The 18,120-nt window shown below is 35.1% G+C and overlaps 4 protein-coding genes across 5 annotated transcripts; 3 read left to right on the top strand and 1 right to left on the bottom strand.

Moving 5' to 3' along the window:
• Nucleotides 1-300: 300 nt before the first annotated feature.
• On the top strand, nucleotides 301-3,225 carry LOC114316822 (universal stress protein PHOS34). The gene is made up of 4 exons (XM_028263502.2): nucleotides 301-846; nucleotides 2,000-2,109; nucleotides 2,241-2,359; nucleotides 2,916-3,225. The coding sequence occupies exons 1-4, from the start codon at nucleotides 669-671 to the stop codon at nucleotides 2,986-2,988; spliced, it is 480 nt and encodes a 159-aa protein (XP_028119303.2). The 5' UTR covers nucleotides 301-668; the 3' UTR covers nucleotides 2,989-3,225.
• Nucleotides 3,226-3,760: 535 nt separating this feature from the next.
• LOC114316811 (pectinesterase 2) lies at nucleotides 3,761-4,929 on the top strand. The gene has a single exon (XM_028263492.2). It carries the CDS (start codon nucleotides 4,061-4,063, stop codon nucleotides 4,874-4,876), a length of 816 nt encoding a protein of 271 aa, XP_028119293.2. The 5' UTR covers nucleotides 3,761-4,060; the 3' UTR covers nucleotides 4,877-4,929.
• Nucleotides 4,930-6,348: 1,419 nt separating this feature from the next.
• Nucleotides 6,349-12,183, top strand: LOC114316831 (PAPA-1-like family protein / zinc finger (HIT type) family protein). 2 transcript variants are annotated; one of them, XM_028263512.2, is made up of 9 exons: nucleotides 6,437-6,584; nucleotides 6,814-6,859; nucleotides 7,952-8,204; nucleotides 8,302-8,414; nucleotides 10,038-10,656; nucleotides 11,138-11,238; nucleotides 11,333-11,422; nucleotides 11,515-11,642; nucleotides 11,740-12,183. In XM_028263512.2, the coding sequence occupies exons 3-9, from the start codon at nucleotides 7,991-7,993 to the stop codon at nucleotides 11,855-11,857; spliced, it is 1,383 nt and encodes a 460-aa protein (XP_028119313.2). In that variant the 5' UTR covers nucleotides 6,437-6,584; nucleotides 6,814-6,859; nucleotides 7,952-7,990; the 3' UTR covers nucleotides 11,858-12,183. The 2 variants fall into 2 exon arrangements, with proteins under 2 accessions (XP_028119322.2, XP_028119313.2); XM_028263521.2 differs by lacking the exon at nucleotides 6,814-6,859 and having other exon boundaries at nucleotides 6,349-6,584.
• A 1,384-nt stretch (nucleotides 12,184-13,567) lies between these two features.
• On the bottom strand, nucleotides 13,568-17,106 carry LOC114316845 (ubiquitin-conjugating enzyme E2 32). Its single transcript, XM_082881572.1, has 5 exons — nucleotides 16,729-17,106; nucleotides 15,630-15,761; nucleotides 15,409-15,493; nucleotides 14,327-14,490; nucleotides 13,568-14,244 (listed from the first exon to the last, which is right to left on the bottom strand). The coding sequence occupies exons 1-5, from the start codon at nucleotides 16,837-16,839 to the stop codon at nucleotides 13,819-13,821; spliced, it is 918 nt and encodes a 305-aa protein (XP_082737698.1). The 5' UTR covers nucleotides 16,840-17,106; the 3' UTR covers nucleotides 13,568-13,818.
• Between the last annotated feature and the right edge of the window lie 1,014 nt (nucleotides 17,107-18,120).

The raw sequence follows: 18,120 nt of genomic DNA on the forward strand, positions 1-18,120 counted from the left end.
ATTCTGCCGGTGCTCTCCAGTTGGTTACTAAGCGGGCAGTGTGGTAAAAAAATCACTCACACAATTATTATAAATAAATTATAAAATTACTTGTAAGAGAGTGTTTAAGATAATCTAAATAAGTATATTTTTTAATTTTTTATAAAAAAAAATGTGTAAAAAAATAAAAAATAAAAAATAATGTGATCTAAAAAAATTTAATAAATAGAAAAAAGAAAGTATATTTTTATAAAAGATATCAAATAGTGCCTAAGAATCAGTCTTTTTCTTGTTAATGTCACGCAATAATTTAAGTTTGGTAATAAATTTTCATTAATTAGGGACAGTGTGGACCATTGTTCACCTAAGATTTTTTTCCAAACAAGGCCTTAAAAAAAAAGGACACCAGGCAGAGGAATAATCCGATTACGTGTACACCATCCGATTTGCAACGTGGATCGTGCAGAGGGCAATCCAACGGTTCACGTGAACCAAGTCAAGCGTCTTGGCGTCAGGATCCTCGAGAGTAGAAACGCTACAGTGACGGTGTCCTGTTCTGTGCACTCAATAATAAAGCGACTCTGGGTCTCCTTCTCAGAAATCGCAGCTGATTGAGAGAGAGAGAGAGAGAGAGAGAGAGAGATTGTGTAGGTGATCGATATAGAGAGAGAAAGCTGTAGAAGAAAGAGATGGAAGGAGACAGGAGAGTGGGTGTGGCTGTTGATTTCTCGGCATGTAGCAGAGAAGCACTGAAGTGGGCTGTGGATAACATTGTCCGCGACGGGGATCATCTTATCCTCGTCACCGTTCTCCCCGAAGGACACTACGAGGAGGGCGAGATGCAGCTTTGGGGAACCACCGGCTCCCGTACTCTCTCTCTCTCTCTCTCTCTCTATATATATATATATATATGTATGGGTTTGATTGAAGCTTTGAAAACTTAGCTTAGACTTTGAAACCCATTAATTGCTGGTGGGTTGATTTTAATTTGATCGAATCTATCCCTTGGCTGAACTCATTGTTTGGGGGTAGTGATAAGGGTAAAATGATCAAATATGTAATTTTTGTCTCAAATTGACTAAATTTTCAGAGTGGATCATTTGATTGGTGTTTGTGAAAATTAGATCGTGGTGGTGATGGTGTTTGGAATTAATTATTGTTCGTAATATACTACTACTTTGTAACTATTATGCTCTGTTTGGTTGATTGGAATAGAATGATCAGTAAATATGACTATTCCATTTGCAATGAATTTTTTTGTCAATCGAACTTGAGAATGGATAATTTGATGAAATGATCGTTCCACTCTAGTGAACCAAATACTATCTTAGGTAGGATTTATGTATGCGTAGCTTAGGGTTAATCATTTTCTTGGATTGCAATGATCATATCATCTTATGTGATTTGGTTGATAATGATCCAGTTTATAAATAGTGCAATCACATAACTCGCCATCAATCAATAGCATGATATTGTCACTTGGCGGTTGTGTTTGGTTCATGCATTTTGGAAGAGATTTAGAAAGAGAGATGAAAATGTTTGTGAAGTGTAGGTGAAATGTAGTAATATTTCATTCACATTTTTCTCACCTGTTCCCTTTCCATTTCTAAATCTCTATCTAAATTCATGAACCAAAGACAGCCTTAGTAATTGTCTGGGATTCTCAATCTCAATCTCCCCATTGGACTCCCAACACCGTGATGTGTTGGAATCTTGAAACATAAATTCTGAAGCTATGATCATGCAACTGGAAGTTTATTGCAACATGTGGGCGTAGGGATCTCTTGCAATTCCTACTTTTGTTTTGTGTTAGTTTAGCAATCAACAACCCAAGTTATTATCCGTGTATTTGGTTAAATTGGATTAAAACTTTCTGTTTTGAATCCCAGAACGGTTACTTGATTAATTTGTTTATGGGTTCCTAAATGATTGGGATTAAGGCTTGTTGAGTTGAGTATGTATGTTCTATGTATTTAATGGGTGATTTTCAATTTCTTTGTATTTGGTTCACCTTGGGCAGCTCTAATCCCTTTGAACGAGTTTTCTGAGCCCACCATCATGAAGAAATATGGTGTGAAGCCCGACCCTGAAACATTGGACATTGCCAATACTGCTGCTAGGCAGAAAGAGGTGCAATTTCCGTCCCTTTAAAGTTTAAACCATTGACTTTGAAATTTCTCAAGTTGTCTTAGAAATTTCTCAAGTTGTTTTTTGAAGTTCTACATCAAAATAAACTGAGTTTGTGTTGCATGTGTGAACAGATTATGGTGCTTACGAAGATCTACTGGGGAGATGCTCGGGATAAGATATGTGAAGCAATTGATAATATTCCTCTTAGCTGCCTTGTTATAGGGAACCGAGGGCTCGGCAAGCTCAAGAGGTAAATTATTTTGAAATTACTTTTTGATTATAACTGAAATCTACTCTTCTGCAATGTTGAACCATTTTGGTGTTCGGACTTCTTTTCTGGATCTTATATATTTTTGGCTGTGCCCTGAATTTTGTAATTGACATCATATTGACTCCGAGTCCATGTCATTGCCCGCTTATATTTTGTTTGGATCATGGATTTGGGGAGGAATTTGTTGAGGGAATAGAAGTGAGATGGGAAAAGTGTATGAAGTAGTAGTTAAATTTACTTCATTTTTTACTTTTCATTTCTTCTCTCTTCATACACCTCTACTATGATCCAAACACAGTATTAAAGTTTCTTCACGGATAACCTCTCTGGGCGGAGCTTGAAAAGAAGAGCATTCATTGTCATGTTACTTTCGTTTTAAGGGCCTGTTTTCTCAAGGGAAACAATCTCCCTTGAAGCTGATACAATGTCATTCTTTGATAAGTTTCAAATGGAACGTAATTCAGACCATGCTTGTGCGCCATGTTATCTATTGAAATTGACTGGTTTTTGGTTTTGTTTGATTTCAAATTTTTAGGGCTATCATGGGCAGTGTTAGCAACTACGTGGTGAACAGTGCCTCTTGTCCTGTTACAGTCGTGAAGTCGTGAAGAATGCAGATCATGAATGACTGCAATGCAGCATCCTGCTGGATTTCTAGTATGAACTTGTATCAATTGGTCATACCGATTGTAATTTATCTTCGAGTTTGAATTTAAGTTGCCGTGTGTGTGTAATGTATGTTGTGTAATCTAAAATCTTTGCCTGTGGCAGTGTTATGGACTTAATAGTTTGCTGTAATCCAGTGGCCAAGAAGGAATAAATTTTGTTTTTGAACTCTTCTCAAATATCCAAGAAGCAATTTGAGTTCCATACGGTTGGTGTTTCAGGTGGCAATAACATGTGACTCTTCATTCCTGCAGCGCTCTATGTCTATTAGTTGTGTTATTGTAAATTGTTAACACTATTATATTCTCTGTTATCTGTGAGCAATGGCAGAGTTTGTAAGTCAATATGTATATTTTTATGATCGGAAATACAAATATATATGTAGTATTTTTTTTGTGTTTTTGACGGTGATATATATATAGAGTTTATTCTTAGCCTTTTACACCTTAATCTCGTTTGTGGTGAGGTTTGAACACCTAACCTTAAGGTTGAGGTAATGCAACTTGTAATCTCATGATATGTAATGGATTACTGTTGACACGTCAAATTGCAGCATAGTCTTGTATTGCTCTCTTCTATTGATGAGTAACTTTAGAAACATTGAAACCAGTATATTCAATTTAATCTAGACCCATCACATATTCAAGTAACAAAAAGCTTCTATTATTAAGAACATTATGTAGCCATGTGTCCACTTAATAATAGACGGACAAGCAATTACTTTTGGACACACGACTACAATGAAATTCCAGACGCACTTGTTAATTTTCCCTTTTTGGAGGAATGAGAGCCTTAGAACTTTTTAGGTAGTCCCAAGATTATGACTTACCAAAGTTTCCCTGAAATAAGGCCTATAGTTTCTCAAGGGCCATCCTGTTTTCATGGGTAACTAACGGCCTCTTTTGAGTAGTAACTAACTACCAACTCTCTCTCTCTCTCTCTTTCTGTCTCTCCCATTTCCTCATTTTCACCTTCTTACTCATCCCATTTGCATTCTCTTCTATCTTCTCTCCAATGGACCCTCCTACTTCTCACGAACTACTCTTCTTTTCTCTCTTCTCTCTCCTAATCCTCAACTCGGCACAAGCCATATGTGTGCCGCGCAATTCAGCACCAACATGGGATTTGTCTCCATCTCCAAATTACCCGCAGCCTCCTGCGTCGACCCCAGCACCGGAGACAAGTCAGCCTTCAGCGTCAACCCCAGCATCGAAGGAGATCCAATCAGATTCAATTTCCTCCCAAGGCAACGATGCGTCAGTCCTTTCTGTCTCTAATCCTGCATCACAATCAACCCTTCAAACCACTCCAACCCCGCCAACAAAATCAGCAATGTCTTTTTTGTCAAATATGGTAAAATCAGTTCCACTGCTAAACCAAAACAGTGATCCCGCGCTCAAGAAAATATGTGACTCCACTGACTATCCCGACGTTTGCCTCTCAGCAATTGTGCCTAAATTGGGAGGCAAAAACGACCTACCATCTGTTATTGAAATGGCAATAAAGGCGGCTTCTGAATACACAAAAGTGGCTGTGGACACAGCTACAAAATTGGCTAGCAATCCCGGAATTCCTCCTAAAATGGCATCCATAATCAATGACATCAGGGATAGCTATAGCGATGCGTTGGACAATTACAATGAAGCGATGGAGGCACTCCAGAAGCACGATGTTGGCACGATGAATAGCATGCTTAGTGCCGCCATTACTGATTTCAGCGATTGCGATGATGATCTTGCAGGGCAGAGTTCACCATTGTTGGAATTTAATGGCAAGCTTAGAAAGATGACTAGCAATTGTCTTGCCATTGTTTCTTTGATTCAGCAGTGATTTGATTCGCTTGTGTTTGTGTCTTATAATAATTTAAATACCATCATGGTCTATACTATTTTTGTTCTGGTATTATGTTTTTTAATATTGAGAAACAGATCCATATAGGATGTTTTTTGGAGATGTTTCGTATAGGAATAAAAAGGAAAGCTTGTACCACAAATATGATATGGAAGTTCTACAGCCTTTGTTGTACCAATTTTGGTCATGGGGCTTGTCATGTTGGAGTTACTCTTTTGGTGAAGATTAATAGAAACTTAATTTTATCATTTGAAATGAGTTGAATGGTATATATTTAAAATTAGTTTGATGTGGGTATACCATCTAAAATAAAATGATTGTAATCCAAATGTATTTTTCTAAATTTTTTAAATATTTTTTTTCTAAGTTTATAGTATTGTTGTAATTTTATCTCATATGATTTGGAATTCTTATTCTAAAATGTCAATTCTTTTCCTCACATATGCTATGTTTGCTTGGATTTATCAAGTGAAAGGAAAATGTCTAATTTCAAAATTAAAACATATATGATTAATTTCAATTTTCTTATTTTTCAAAAAATAATTTTAAATTAAAAACATTACTTTCTCAACATACAAATACTGACAATTTGTAGTTTATTTTGTAAAGACTTTGAGTATATAATTTTAAAAAAATAGAATTAATTTGATATTTATAAGTATATAATATAATTTTATTATATTTATCTTTAAAAAATATTCATGTTCATTTTTAAAATTATATTTATATATGACTTGATTAAAAAAAAAAATTACAAATTAAATCATTAAAAAAGATTTGGGTAGAACCACAAGACTACATCGGATTTGGGTTGGTGTTGTGCCTTTTGAGGCCCTATAAAAGTGTGTTCTGAATCTTTTTCGATAATTTGAATTGTTCATATTGTATGGTTTGTTGAGCATATTATTCATAAAACAATTCAAGTTAATCAAACATGCATAACCCTATGATCAATCCTAATTATTTTTTAAAAAAATAATTATTAAATTTATATCAACTGTTTATTTTTGTTCAAAACAAATGTGGTCTTATTATAGGATTACAGATGTCTGATTAATTTAATTATTTTTTATGTATGATTCATTTAACGAATCTTATAATATAAATAATTCAAATTATAAAAATAAACTCAAGACAAGGCCCGACAAGCTTCCCAACTGACCCACCCCATTCCCTCAACATCACCTCCATTGCTCTCTAGTCCAGAACTAAAAGAAGACTATATGAGGTCATGACCCATGTTTATGTGAAAAATATTGTTTGTTATAATACTTTAAAAATACATATATATTTTATATCTAACATGATCGTCTAGTATAAAAAATATATATCTCACTATTCTCTCATCTTCCATTCTCTTTCTATATTTGTTTATATGGTTAAAAAAAATTATTGTACTTTTAACCCTTCTAATAATAAAATCTTGGTATTGCCCTCACACAAGTAAAAATATTGGCGTGGAAAAAAAAATCCAAACAAAAACAAAAAAAAAAATAGCATAAGGAAAATACTTATAGCCAAAAAAAAAAATAAATAAATAAAATTGAGAGATGGGTTTTTCAGACCTCAAACGCTGAAACCAGTCTTGCAGACGCTGCAATTGCAAAGCACAACAAGGCTCTCTCTCTCTCTCAAACGCATTTGCTCTTCATTGACAAGGCGAGGCTTATCTACTGATATTCTCAGCGTGTGTAACTCGAACTCACTTTGTTTTGTTGGATTTTGTTCATATTCACACATGCGTTATTCATTTATAGTGTTATTCCTATCTGGGTTGTTAAAATTATTGAATTTTTACCTTTTATTCATTTAGTTCCTCACTTTGTGACCCCATTTTGTATTTTTGGCTGATGGGTGTTGTTGAAATTTGATTATTTTAACTTACCTCCTTTTATTTGTTGGTTTGTCTTCTTCAGGGTCCTGCAATCTTTTATTTCTTCCTGGTTCTCTTGTTCTATTCAGGTGGTCTTTAAACAAGTTCTTGAATTTGACCTTTTATTTACTTTCCTTTGTTTTTTCTTGGAAAAGAAAAATGTAGTTCCTGACTTTGTGACTCCTTTTATATTTTGACTGATGGGTGTTGTTGAAATTTTGATTATTTTAACTTATCTCCTTTGATTTGTTGGGTTGTCTACTTTAGGGTTCTGTATCTTTATTTGTATCCGTTTCTCTTGCTCTATTCAGGTGGTTTTTAGAGATGCCTCTTGGAAGTCCCCTAAATATTAGATTTTTGAACCACCTTGTGAAATTAACAACAAAAAGTATTTGATGATTGATAAGAAGGGTCATTTCAAGAAAATCTAAACAAGACTTTACAACATTGATTTCTGCCAATGACATCTCAGTTTCTCTATCCCAGTTTTATGGGATGTCAAAAAAGTAGGAAATTTTCAAACTCATCAAAGCACGAGTGTTTCATGCCCTAGATTTGTGCAAGTCTTGTACCTCCTTGAATTTGAAATTTTTTTCCCAAATCCCACTTTTTTTATATTCCCTCAATTTTTTACCATCAAATGATATATGAAACATGGTCAAGCCATCATATTCCATGAATGCCCACACACAATCTTAGGCCAAGTTTGGCATGATTGAAAAAAGACAAAAAGTCAAAAAGTTACTATCCTATTTAAGTCACGTCATCTTATTTAAGTCACATCGCCTCTCTAACACATCACTTCAAACCCAACCCAAACCCAACTCATATTTCATAAAAAGTAAAAAAGTGCACTTATTTAGTCTTTCCAAACTAGGCCTTAATCTTTCTCCTCCATGTTCCTTTTGGTTGCTAATCTTGGCTTTTGGACTTATTCATTATTTTGTGACTTATCTTTCTAATATCTTTTCAAGCACATAAATGGAGGACTACTCTATAATTTCAATAATTTTGCTTGGTTCCTTTACTTGTTTGTAGGTTTTTTTATTTTTTATTTTTGGCAATGAGATTCATACTGGTTTGGTTCTTCCTCGGGTTTTAGACTTGTGTATGGCATTTCTAGGTCTCATACGGTGTTGGGTTCTATTTTACTCCCCTCATATTCTTATCTTGTGTAGCAGTGATGCTGTTATCTCAGTGTTGTTAACTCTTTGGCACTCATGGAAGGATTTGGTGGTTCTTCTGTGTTCGCCGCAACTGGGTGCACAACAAGGAAGAAGAGGAGCAACACACCTCGAAGACCTCGTACTGATTCACATCCTATTCCAAATAGCTATAATATTTTGCCTAATGTTCAACACATTATATCTGCTTGTAAAAAAAATTGGAAGGACAATGGAGGCTTTGGAGATGTCAATGCATTTAACAGAAATGGTGAGTTGAAAAATGTGTCCAATTTCGGGAGGTGTAGTCTAGGCATTTTTTCCCATTCTAAAATCAAAATAATTAATTATTGTTTTTGATGGATTAGGAAGTGAGAACAAGTTGAAGACGGTAAAGCTCAAGCTTGGAGGTGTTACTCGTACAATTCACACCAACTCAACAGAGTTTCGTATTGATGCTCCTTGGCTTCCGAAGGTTCAGGTATCTCATGCTGATCTATGTTAGTCAATACAAATGCGAGTAGTTTCTGGTTCAATACTGATTATATATATATAGCTGTCAAGCATTCAAATTTGATTTCAAGCGTTCCTCCTTTCCATATTGGTGTATTGTCGTCATTACTGCTACAGCAAGGTGGATTGCTGAGAGATTCCTTATACATAACTAGATTTGATTTGTAAACTTACATTGTAGATCGACTTCTATTTCGTTTCTCAGAAACTTTCCTTTTTGTTAACTAAGGAAGAAAACTTCATTAAAGAAGGTGCCAAACGGGGCACAACCTTGTGTAGCATACAACGCAAACTAACAACTACAACAAAGAATCCTAAAATCAATAGGGATATACAACTCCCCAAAAAACAGGAAAAACCTCTATTAATTTAAAAGCAACAATGCTAGGATCACGGAATGGATCATAGAATGGTTCATTTCATAGAAAATGCAACAGAAGGCTAAGATTAGACCCAATTATGGAGGTGTCAACATTCAGAATAAATCTCAGCCTACCATTATATTTTCTATGACCCATTCTATGTTTTAATTATGTGTTCTTAGCATTAGTATACAACGACGCTAAGGGCATGGATTGAGTTTTTTTCCCCTCAAACAATCTACAATTTATTCATCTCCAAATGCAACAAATAACACATAAAGGAGCAACAGCCGAAGCCTTTGTATTACCTATCCATGGACAATTTCTATGCTAATGTGCAGAAAAGATCCTTCCTGACGTCAGCATTACTCACACTACACGAAACACTGAAAACAGCAAGCCCCAAATTTGAGCAGCACAGGACAATGCAACAGCAAATGATACATCGAGTCCCCTGCACACTTACACATACAACACCTATCCATCAAAAACTTACCCCGTCTTCACAAATTATCAAAAGTGAGGATGGCACTGAGGTCCAACCAGTGTTACATGGACTCTTCTATTTATTTATTTTTTTACAATACCCGTGTCCTTCGGATATGACACGGGTAAGGGTGTGGGATATGTATCCAACACTCGTACCTAATTTAGACACTCGGATCTTTTAATTTGTTATGATAAATGAGAAGAAGAAACTTGCATTTGCTAGTAAAACAATATTTTTAGCCTCTCACGTGAATTAGATATAGAAATTTCATATTTTTTCGGAATCCTATTAAATTTCAAGTATATTTCTATATAATTTACAACATTTCATCTGAGAATATTATATAATATGCAATATATATGTGTATATGACGCGTCCTCGCACCCATATCCAATTTTGGATATATATTCCAAGATCCTAAGATTTAATTTATGAAGGTCTGACGCTTGGATACACACTCACACCAAATACTCATACCCAAGTCCATATAACATAGGATCCAACAATTTTAGATTTTTTTTTTTATCCATTAAGATCCATCCCCCACATGCGCACACGAAAGTATAAAAAATAAAAAGAATGGCAAGCAAGGCACTGTAAATACTTTCTTCCCTCCATTAGTCATGATAGATGGTTTAGCTTGATACTTCTAATGTTATGATGTTAATTGTGCTTTATAATCTTATAAATGGCTTCATAAATACAGTGAAAATATTCTATATTAAAATGATTGCTGCAGGAAAACATAGATAACAATCGTTCGTGTCCTCCGGATATGAGGAAAAGCCTGCACAAAGTCCCACAAAAAGATTTCTCCAGAGGTGGTTCTGGTTTTGGGGATGAATATTCTACAAGAGGAAAGACTAACGAGGCATACAATTCTGAATTAGTTCGCAAGAGTAAGAGGGTTCCTAAAAGACGTGTCTTGGATGTGGGATTCAGTGATGATGATGAAGATGAGGAAATTCGGTATCTTGGCAGACTCAATGCTTCTAAGGTTGGTACAGTGTGTGAAGACAAGGAAGATGAAAGTAGGAAAAGTCGGAGGATTGTGAATGTTTTGGAGTGTGGTAGAAGAGATAACGACACATATGTTGATGATATAGCAGTTTACCAGTCATCGAAATTGGGAAAATACAGTACAAAAAGGCTCAAATCAGAGAAAGCATATGAAGATGATGAGTACATGGAAGAGGAAGAACCAACATCAGACGATGAACCCAAAGTTGAAAGGAAAACATTGAGAAAGGAATCTGTTGATTTATTTAGAGAAGGTAAGAAGGAAATGATTCCAAGTTCAGGGACTGGCAAGACTCTGGTTGACCTCCCAACTGGTTCACTTCCTGCCCCATGTAAAAGTGAGCATTTCTCTCTTTCATATACATACATATATATATATATATATGTACGTTTGGGAACCTAGGAAAGAAAAGAAAAAGAAACGAAACGATTACATAAGTTAGGAGAGAAGAAAATAAGAGAAAAGATTGTGTTTTCTATCCCTCTTGTTTGGATGAATAGGAGAGAAAATAAGAGAAAAGAGAATGATTCCTCTCCAATCTTGTTTGGTTAATCTACATAAAGAAAATAGTAGAAGAAATTGGTTCATGTTATATTACCAAAATAACCTTTTATAGGTATCAAATTTGTTTTGTTTCTTTTATGTCTAAAAGGGCAGTTTTGGTATTATGAAAAAGTAATTCATTGGTTTCTTTTCTCTTCAATCTCTCCAATTTTGGAGAGATTCAAAATGCATTTTTTTTTTTAGTTTCTTTTTAAATCTCCCAATCCAAACGAGCTGAACTTTTTATTCCATTGTTGGTTGGCTGCTGCTGACAGATCAAAAGGAGAAACTCTCTGAAGTTGAGCAGCAATTGAAGAAAGCCGAGGCTGCACAAAGACGCAGATTACAATCAGAAAAGGCAGCTAGGGAGGCTGAGGTTTCCTATCACATTTTTTTTTTTAATTTTTAAATTCTCTCCTCTAAATGATTAATAGTTGGGGAAACCTTCTGAGTTGGTATGTACTCTCCAGGCTGAGGCAATCAGAAAAATACTGGGCCAAGATTCTGCAAGAAAGAAGAGGGAAGAAAAGATGAGGAAGCAGCGCGATGAAGTGACTCAAGTATTTAAAAGAACCAATGAATATCCTGCATTGTACTTTATGTCCCGGTTTTAAGCATTGTTGTAAAGTGCTTTCAATTTTCGTTGGTGCAGGGGAAGATTGCTAGCAGCATGACACTCGCACGGAGCACTGTCAGATGGGTCATGGGTCCCACTGGAACAATTGTTACATTTTCTGAAGATATTGGACTACCAAGTATATTCAACTCAGTCCCTTGCAGGTTTGAATTAATATTTTTATATTGAACTGCCTTTTGCTTCTTGCATATGTCTATATGCTTGATGGTTTTAAGGGGTTTATGCTTTTGATTTTTCCAGTTATCCGCCACCACGAGAAAAATGTGTGGGTCCAAATTGTACCAATTCGTACAAGTATCGGGATTCTAAATCCAAGCTTCCGCTGTGCAGTCTCTTCTGTTACAGGGCAATACACTAAGAGGTGCAGCCTTTTAACTGCTGCTTGTTTCGCATAACATTGTCACTATATCTATTAAGTTGGCAATGATAGAACTAGCCCAATTTTTGTCTCGATTAGGGTTGGTTTAGCCAAGTCGGAATTTCATTATTCAATATGATTATGCTGGAACTGTTCATGTGGATCATGTCTAACTCCTGTCAAATTATCTTTGAAAACTAGTATGTTAATAGTACTTTGTCCTATCATTGTAATCCTAATATTCTTTGATTAACTGGTTGTAAGTGGGTAGCAATGTAGTGCCATTGCCATGTTCTGAATGTTAACATTGAGTGATAGGTTTACTAGTCCTACTTGTTTATTGTTCCCTTTGTTTCGATGGAAAACCTTTTTTCGTATTTTCTGACATTTGGTAGAATGGAAAACAAATAGAAAATGCTTCTGTGGTAAACAAAAAACGAACTTGTTTGGGTGAAAAATGTTTTCTGCTTTGTTTTTTGGATTAAAATCTTACCAATGCCGTCACATTACCACCTCCACCCCACTACCGCCATGACCAGCACAACACTACATTGTGCCAAGTATAGTACTTTTTCATTTCAGCATAGGGTGGAGTGGAGTACTTATGATCAGGGACAGAACAAGATCCGTTTTGCTACATTCTGCCAAGTATAATTCTCTCTCATTTGAGCATAGGGTGAAGTGGAGTACTTTTGATCAGGGTTAGAACAAGATTGGTTTTGCATTATATTTAACACTCCTTGGTTGACGAAGCAAGATTATTATCAAGGTGACTGCAATTTTTCGTATTTTGACAAAATATCTGCATGAAGAGATGCAAATCTTCCATGCCTAATTATGCATTGGGGAAAACTGTAAGTGAAACTGGACTTCCGAACATCCATGGAAAGGTACAAGGACTTGGATGTGGCAAGATTAACTGTGCTTCACACTGATCAGGGTCGTGTTCTGGATGGGGTTTCTAGATGCATTTCGATGTCATCCACACTCAAAGGGGAAGCCCATGCTATCTGGCTTGCTTGCTTTCTTGCTGATGTTCATAATCTACAGCAGGTTGAGATCGAAAATGACAACAGAACTATGATCCTTCTCTGTTTCGGAGAAAGTCCCTCCATGGGAAGTGGGTGTTTTGCTGAGGGATATCAAAACCATGGCTTCTCGTCGCAATTTCTCTTTTTGATGGAGACCTCGTCACACAAAGAAAGTGGCACATTGGTTGGGCAAAGCTGCTTTAAGTGGAGATTTAGGTTCCTATTGGGTTAATACACCAGCACCTTTAGCTGCTTTCCTTTGATTCTTCCTCTTTGTAAGCCTTAGGGCGTTTTTACCAGTTCAAAAAAAATAAAAAAAAGAAGGTACAAGGACTTGATTGGCATTTACATTGATCTTTTTTTTTATCAGAAGGTCGGTCCTTCGTATTAATCTTCTTGTTTGTAATTTGATTTCCATCAATAATAGAAAATAAAATCATTTTTGGGTACTCCTCAGATGACATAGAGCAAATGCGTCTTAACTCATTCCTAAAAGCCGTAATGTCCCCAGTTTCGAATTTCCAATACTCTTGGATTTTTCTGCTTAATCATCCTACATTCTTTTTTCAAAAATAAAAATAAAAAATTGTGTAGCATCGTCGTATTTAAACAATATTGAAGATGCTGCTAAAACCCCCTCTTGCAAGCACGATCAATCATTTAATCAGATATCAGCAAATTGTTCTTCAATAAAATGAACTTCTCATATAATTAAAACTTCATTCTTTGCCCATTCTGTTCAATCCCTATACGAATCCTCATACAAGCCTAACAAATGCGAGCACGTTGCATATTTATATTATTGGTAGTAATGATATTAACACGAGCAAGACAAATTATGATATATTACAAATTCCTTGATAGAAAATTTAATATAGTATCCTCAAAATCTAAGCAGGGCATTAAAATCGGCATCAACCACCACCATATTTATGATCCATCCATGAAAACAGCACCATGTTCACTAGCTTTCATGAACTTCTTCAACAGAAGAACAACAATAGCAATGGTAAGTCCAACAGCAGCCCAAGTGAACAAGCGATCATCAGCCGGTTTCTGAACCCTCGGTCCCGACCTCTGCAGGAGCTGTTCACTTGTGGGTCCAGCACGAACCTGTCTAGATACCCCCATACCCTCAGGTCTGGGATTCCCGTTCAAAGAAGCTTCATGTGGTTCTTCAACAATCCTATCACCCACAGCTGGATTTGTAAGCCCTTCCCCGGGAGTTACTGCACCGGCAGCATCTTCAGAACTCTGGTTAGCTTCATCCTCTTTATCAGTAGAATGTTCTTCAGAAGCCTGTGAGGGATTAAGTTGAGGAACCAGGGGTGCCTTACTTAGCATATATTCGTGGATCTGTGCGATGAGAATGGACTGTTAGGATGAAATATTACATGACAAAACATATAATTGAAGGACAATTCAGGCCTCAACAAACCTCATCAATTAGTTTTTGGCGTTCAGGAGTACCAAATCTTGGGGCAGCTTCACGAGATTTAATTGCCAGAACATGCCTTTCTTCTTTCTTGTAGTCTAACGAGCCCAATGCACCATTAGGACTGGTGGGCATGAATGCAATTAGAGCAACTAAAGCAGTCCGAACTGCAAACAGCAATATGCATCCACAATGAATAAAAGTTATAGCATGAAATATAACATTTATCTACAGGCATATGATATTAATAGATATTTCACTCTGATTCTCATGGTAGTATGCAAATTTATTAATTTTCAGCATACACCAAATCATTAACATTATTCCCTGCATCAATTATACCATGGGAATCCTTAGGCATGAGGAGATGAATACATCAGTCATAGCATGCAAAGCATTTGCAAACAAGCATGCATTACATACCTAATTGACTTAATTCTTAGTTTTCATACTCAGTCATGGTCGCAGAAAAAAAAAATGCAAAATTTCCAGTGTATGATCTTGGGAATTCAGCAGCCAAATAACTATATTAGCCTTGGAATCTGATTTCTCCCTCATCTCATAATATATTCCAAACTTTCCAAGCATGTCATTTGCATCAATTTTCACATCAAATTGGGTATTTATTTGTGACAATAACAAATTACCATGCCTGAAAACTTGAAAGAGTATATTATTTCAATTTGAATTTTACAACCCACAACTGACCCCAAAATTAAAAAGCATAATGACTCGATGCAGGCCAAAGCTTTTCACAGCTAGACAGACAATCTCACCTCAGGAAAAAGTTTTAACAAACCCTAATGGAAATGCACAGTGATACAGAAGCACAAGCGTAAAATAAATGGATTTGCTAAATCTACTTGGCATAAGCACTTTCCATTCCTGTATCGATGAGATAACATGATTTAGCCAATATAGCAGCACTTCAATATAATTGAACCACAATTGCTAAATCTATTTTGGTTGATTAAAGGGCCACAACTAAGCTTCACAATCTGGTCTTTGAAACAACTATTTGCATACACATAGCTTGCGGCTACATGAAGAAATTATCCACAATGCGTCAAGAACAATGAATTTACCACTCCATGATGGCTGCCAGTGCTCAGGATGATGATTTGATATGCTTAGACATATCTTAGTTTGTGTTTCAAAACGGCCATTGGGCTGAAACAACAACAACAAAACTAGGTTAGCATATCATAAAAATGTAAGATACATTTATTATGAAGAATATCAAAATATGAGCTAACAGTTATAAAAAATTGTATAATACAAATATCTTAAAATGGCGACACATTACCGTCAACAGCATAAATGAAGGAGGCTTAAATGGGTACTCTGCTGGCAATTGGATTCGTCCATGATAAATGCCTCCCTCAAACTCAGAGTCACTGGGGCCCCTGATTGCAAATTGCCATTCGAATATATTCTCCTGTCAACACATTTTATAGGCTTACTGTTAATAGTACGGATAAGGAATAGTCCAATTGGAACATTTAAATAGAAAGTGCAAAATGTGAAAAAGAACCGTAAATTCCCCATATGAGACCAAAATAATGAAAGAAACATAGCCTTGAAAGATTGATGTCCAAACAGCGAAACAATCACCCAAGATCAAAACTTTTCAAATTCCACAGCTTTGTAATATTCTCATGCAACTAATAGATTGCCAAGATTAACTAACCCATTTAAAGCCCATCCCACAAACTTCTTTTCTTAGTTTTTTAACTCATTAAAACTGCATTCCCGAATTGATTTTATGACAATGCTTGGGGATATTCCCTCAATCATGCCAGACACAACAAAATCACACTGATGAGCGCACCATATCCAGAAATCTAGGGTCTTGTGCTCTTTAGCATCCATAACAACACAATATAAAAAGTTTTTTTAAAAAAGAGTTGGACAACGTATTATAAAAGGGTGCCAGTTCTGGATGATCATGTCACAATAAATACATAATTTGATTGACTTGCTATAGTAAGAATAATGCATTTTCCTATAAATTTTGAGGTCAAAAAAATTTAAGCACGAAATTAAGGTTGCAAAAGCTAAATCAAAAATTAGGTCAACTAACAAAATTGGAAAATACCAATCTCCAAAAACTCATATCCAAACATAAAGATATCAGATTCATACAAATTTTCTATCAGAGGTTCACAAAGAACAACTTTTTTATTTATTTTTTAAATGCATACATCAACATAGAATTAATCGAAATTGAATGATCACACAATGATGATTTCTACATCAAAATCCAACCCAATATTTGCATAATTTGATGACGATCAATCAAAAACAAACAAACAACAGTGAAATTAAAGGATGATAATGACAGATCTTCAATCAAAATCCCTCAAAACAAGCTCAATAAAATTCGAAAAACAAAAAAATTGAACCTCGAGAGGGAGGCTCATGAAATCATCGGAAGGGTTGGATTGCATCTCCTTGACCTCCTGGAGAATCCTCTTCACCGCAGGGTTCTTAAGATTGTACTTGTCTTCCGCCATTGTTGCTCACACAAGCCTCTTACGATAGATCCAACCGCGTCTGATCACCTCTCTCACCAATCACCGTCCTTTATATATATATACACAGAGAGAGAGAGAGAGAGTTAGATACAGATTTCGATCCGATTTGTGTTCAGATGTGCCGAGAAGAGGAGGATCTGCAAAGAGAGAGAGAGAGAGAGAGAGAGAGAGAGAGATATGACTTTTTGAAAGGGGACCAAAATTGGCTAAAATGATTTGACACGTCATTTATTAACAATTTTACCTATGTGTCACTGTTTGATTGGTTGGTTTATGATCGCGTTTGGTTTTATGTGAAATAAAAAAATGAGATCAATCCTAAATACATATTGCGATTTGTTTAATTTAAAAAGTTATAAATATTTTTTTATTAAAATTTTTTATTTAATAAAATTAATTAAAAAAATAAAATTCATAATTGTTCTCCTATATAATAATAAAATTACTCAAATTATTAATTAAAACATATTTTTAATATCATTAAAATTTGTTAATTGACTTGATAATTTATTAATAAAGTGAAAGATTTATTATGAAATTAAAAACCTTAGTGAGTAAAATGTAATTTTTAAAATTACAAAAAATAATTTATATTTTAATAAAATCTCATACTGTATTTATAATTTATCCTAAAAAAATGCGAGGAAGATAATATTAAAAGGAAGAAGCCTCAGCCCCCCTTGATCCCAAAGCCCCAGTGGGTGTGATTGGTCTTTTTGTTTATTTTTTTTTGATCCAATAATCATTCCCCGTGTGCGTGTGTGTGGGGTGCTCGGAGACTAGGGATCTCCAGCACATTTGATATTAAAACATTTATAATTATTTTAATATATTTTAACATTAACAATACTGCTATTTATCATTTTTTTATAATTGCAAAAGAACAGAAATAACTTGTAAAATAATTAATTTATCATTTTCTTTTGATTTCTCTTTTCTCTTTCTTCTCCTCTATGCCTCTGTTTGGGAAGATGGGTTAGGTTGGATTGAGTTGGGTTTGGAGCTATTTTAATCATAAAAAGACAAAATAAATTTTTTAATCTAATAAGAAAGATTATCACATTCAATCCATAATCATTACATTCTTTCTCTCACAAAAAGTCAAAAAAATCAAAAAAAATTATTTTCCAAACGAGACTTTTTAGCTTCAGGCTAAAAAAATCAAAAAATCAACCCACTTTCCAAACGAACCCTATATTTTTTTCGTATTATGTTAAGAACTCTAAATAATTTATTAAATTTTTTATATGAATGTGAGAT

The sequence above is a fragment of the Camellia sinensis genome, chromosome 7 (genome assembly GCF_055761805.1).
Source record: "Camellia sinensis isolate YWXY chromosome 7, ASM5576180v1, whole genome shotgun sequence".
NCBI lineage: Eukaryota > Viridiplantae > Streptophyta > Magnoliopsida > Ericales > Theaceae > Camellia > Camellia sinensis.

Excerpts from the sequence above, each read along its gene's own strand:
- LOC114316831 (XM_028263521.2), top strand. The coding sequence starts at position 7,991 with ATGGAAGGATTTGGTGGTTCTTCTGTGTTCGCCGCAACTGGGTGCACA. Across the intron at positions 11,423-11,514 it reads AGCGCGATGAAGTGACTCAA|GGGAAGATTGCTAGCAGCAT; the intron begins GTATTTAAAAGA and ends TCGTTGGTGCAG. Across the intron at positions 11,643-11,739 it reads TTCAACTCAGTCCCTTGCAG|TTATCCGCCACCACGAGAAA; the intron begins GTTTGAATTAAT and ends TGATTTTTCCAG.
- LOC114316822 (XM_028263502.2), top strand. The coding sequence starts at position 669 with ATGGAAGGAGACAGGAGAGTGGGTGTGGCTGTTGATTTCTCGGCATGT. Across the intron at positions 847-1,999 it reads TTGGGGAACCACCGGCTCCC|CTCTAATCCCTTTGAACGAG; the intron begins GTACTCTCTCTC and ends CACCTTGGGCAG. Across the intron at positions 2,360-2,915 it reads GGGCTCGGCAAGCTCAAGAG|GGCTATCATGGGCAGTGTTA; the intron begins GTAAATTATTTT and ends TCAAATTTTTAG.
- LOC114316811 (XM_028263492.2), top strand. The coding sequence starts at position 4,061 with ATGGACCCTCCTACTTCTCACGAACTACTCTTCTTTTCTCTCTTCTCT.
- LOC114316845 (XM_082881572.1), bottom strand. The coding sequence starts at position 16,839 with ATGGCGGAAGACAAGTACAATCTTAAGAACCCTGCGGTGAAGAGGATT. Across the intron at positions 15,762-16,728 it reads TCATGAGCCTCCCTCTCGAG|GAGAATATATTCGAATGGCA; the intron begins GTTCAATTTTTT and ends ATGTGTTGACAG. Across the intron at positions 15,494-15,629 it reads CTTCATTTATGCTGTTGACG|CCCAATGGCCGTTTTGAAAC; the intron begins GTAATGTGTCGC and ends TTGTTGTTTCAG.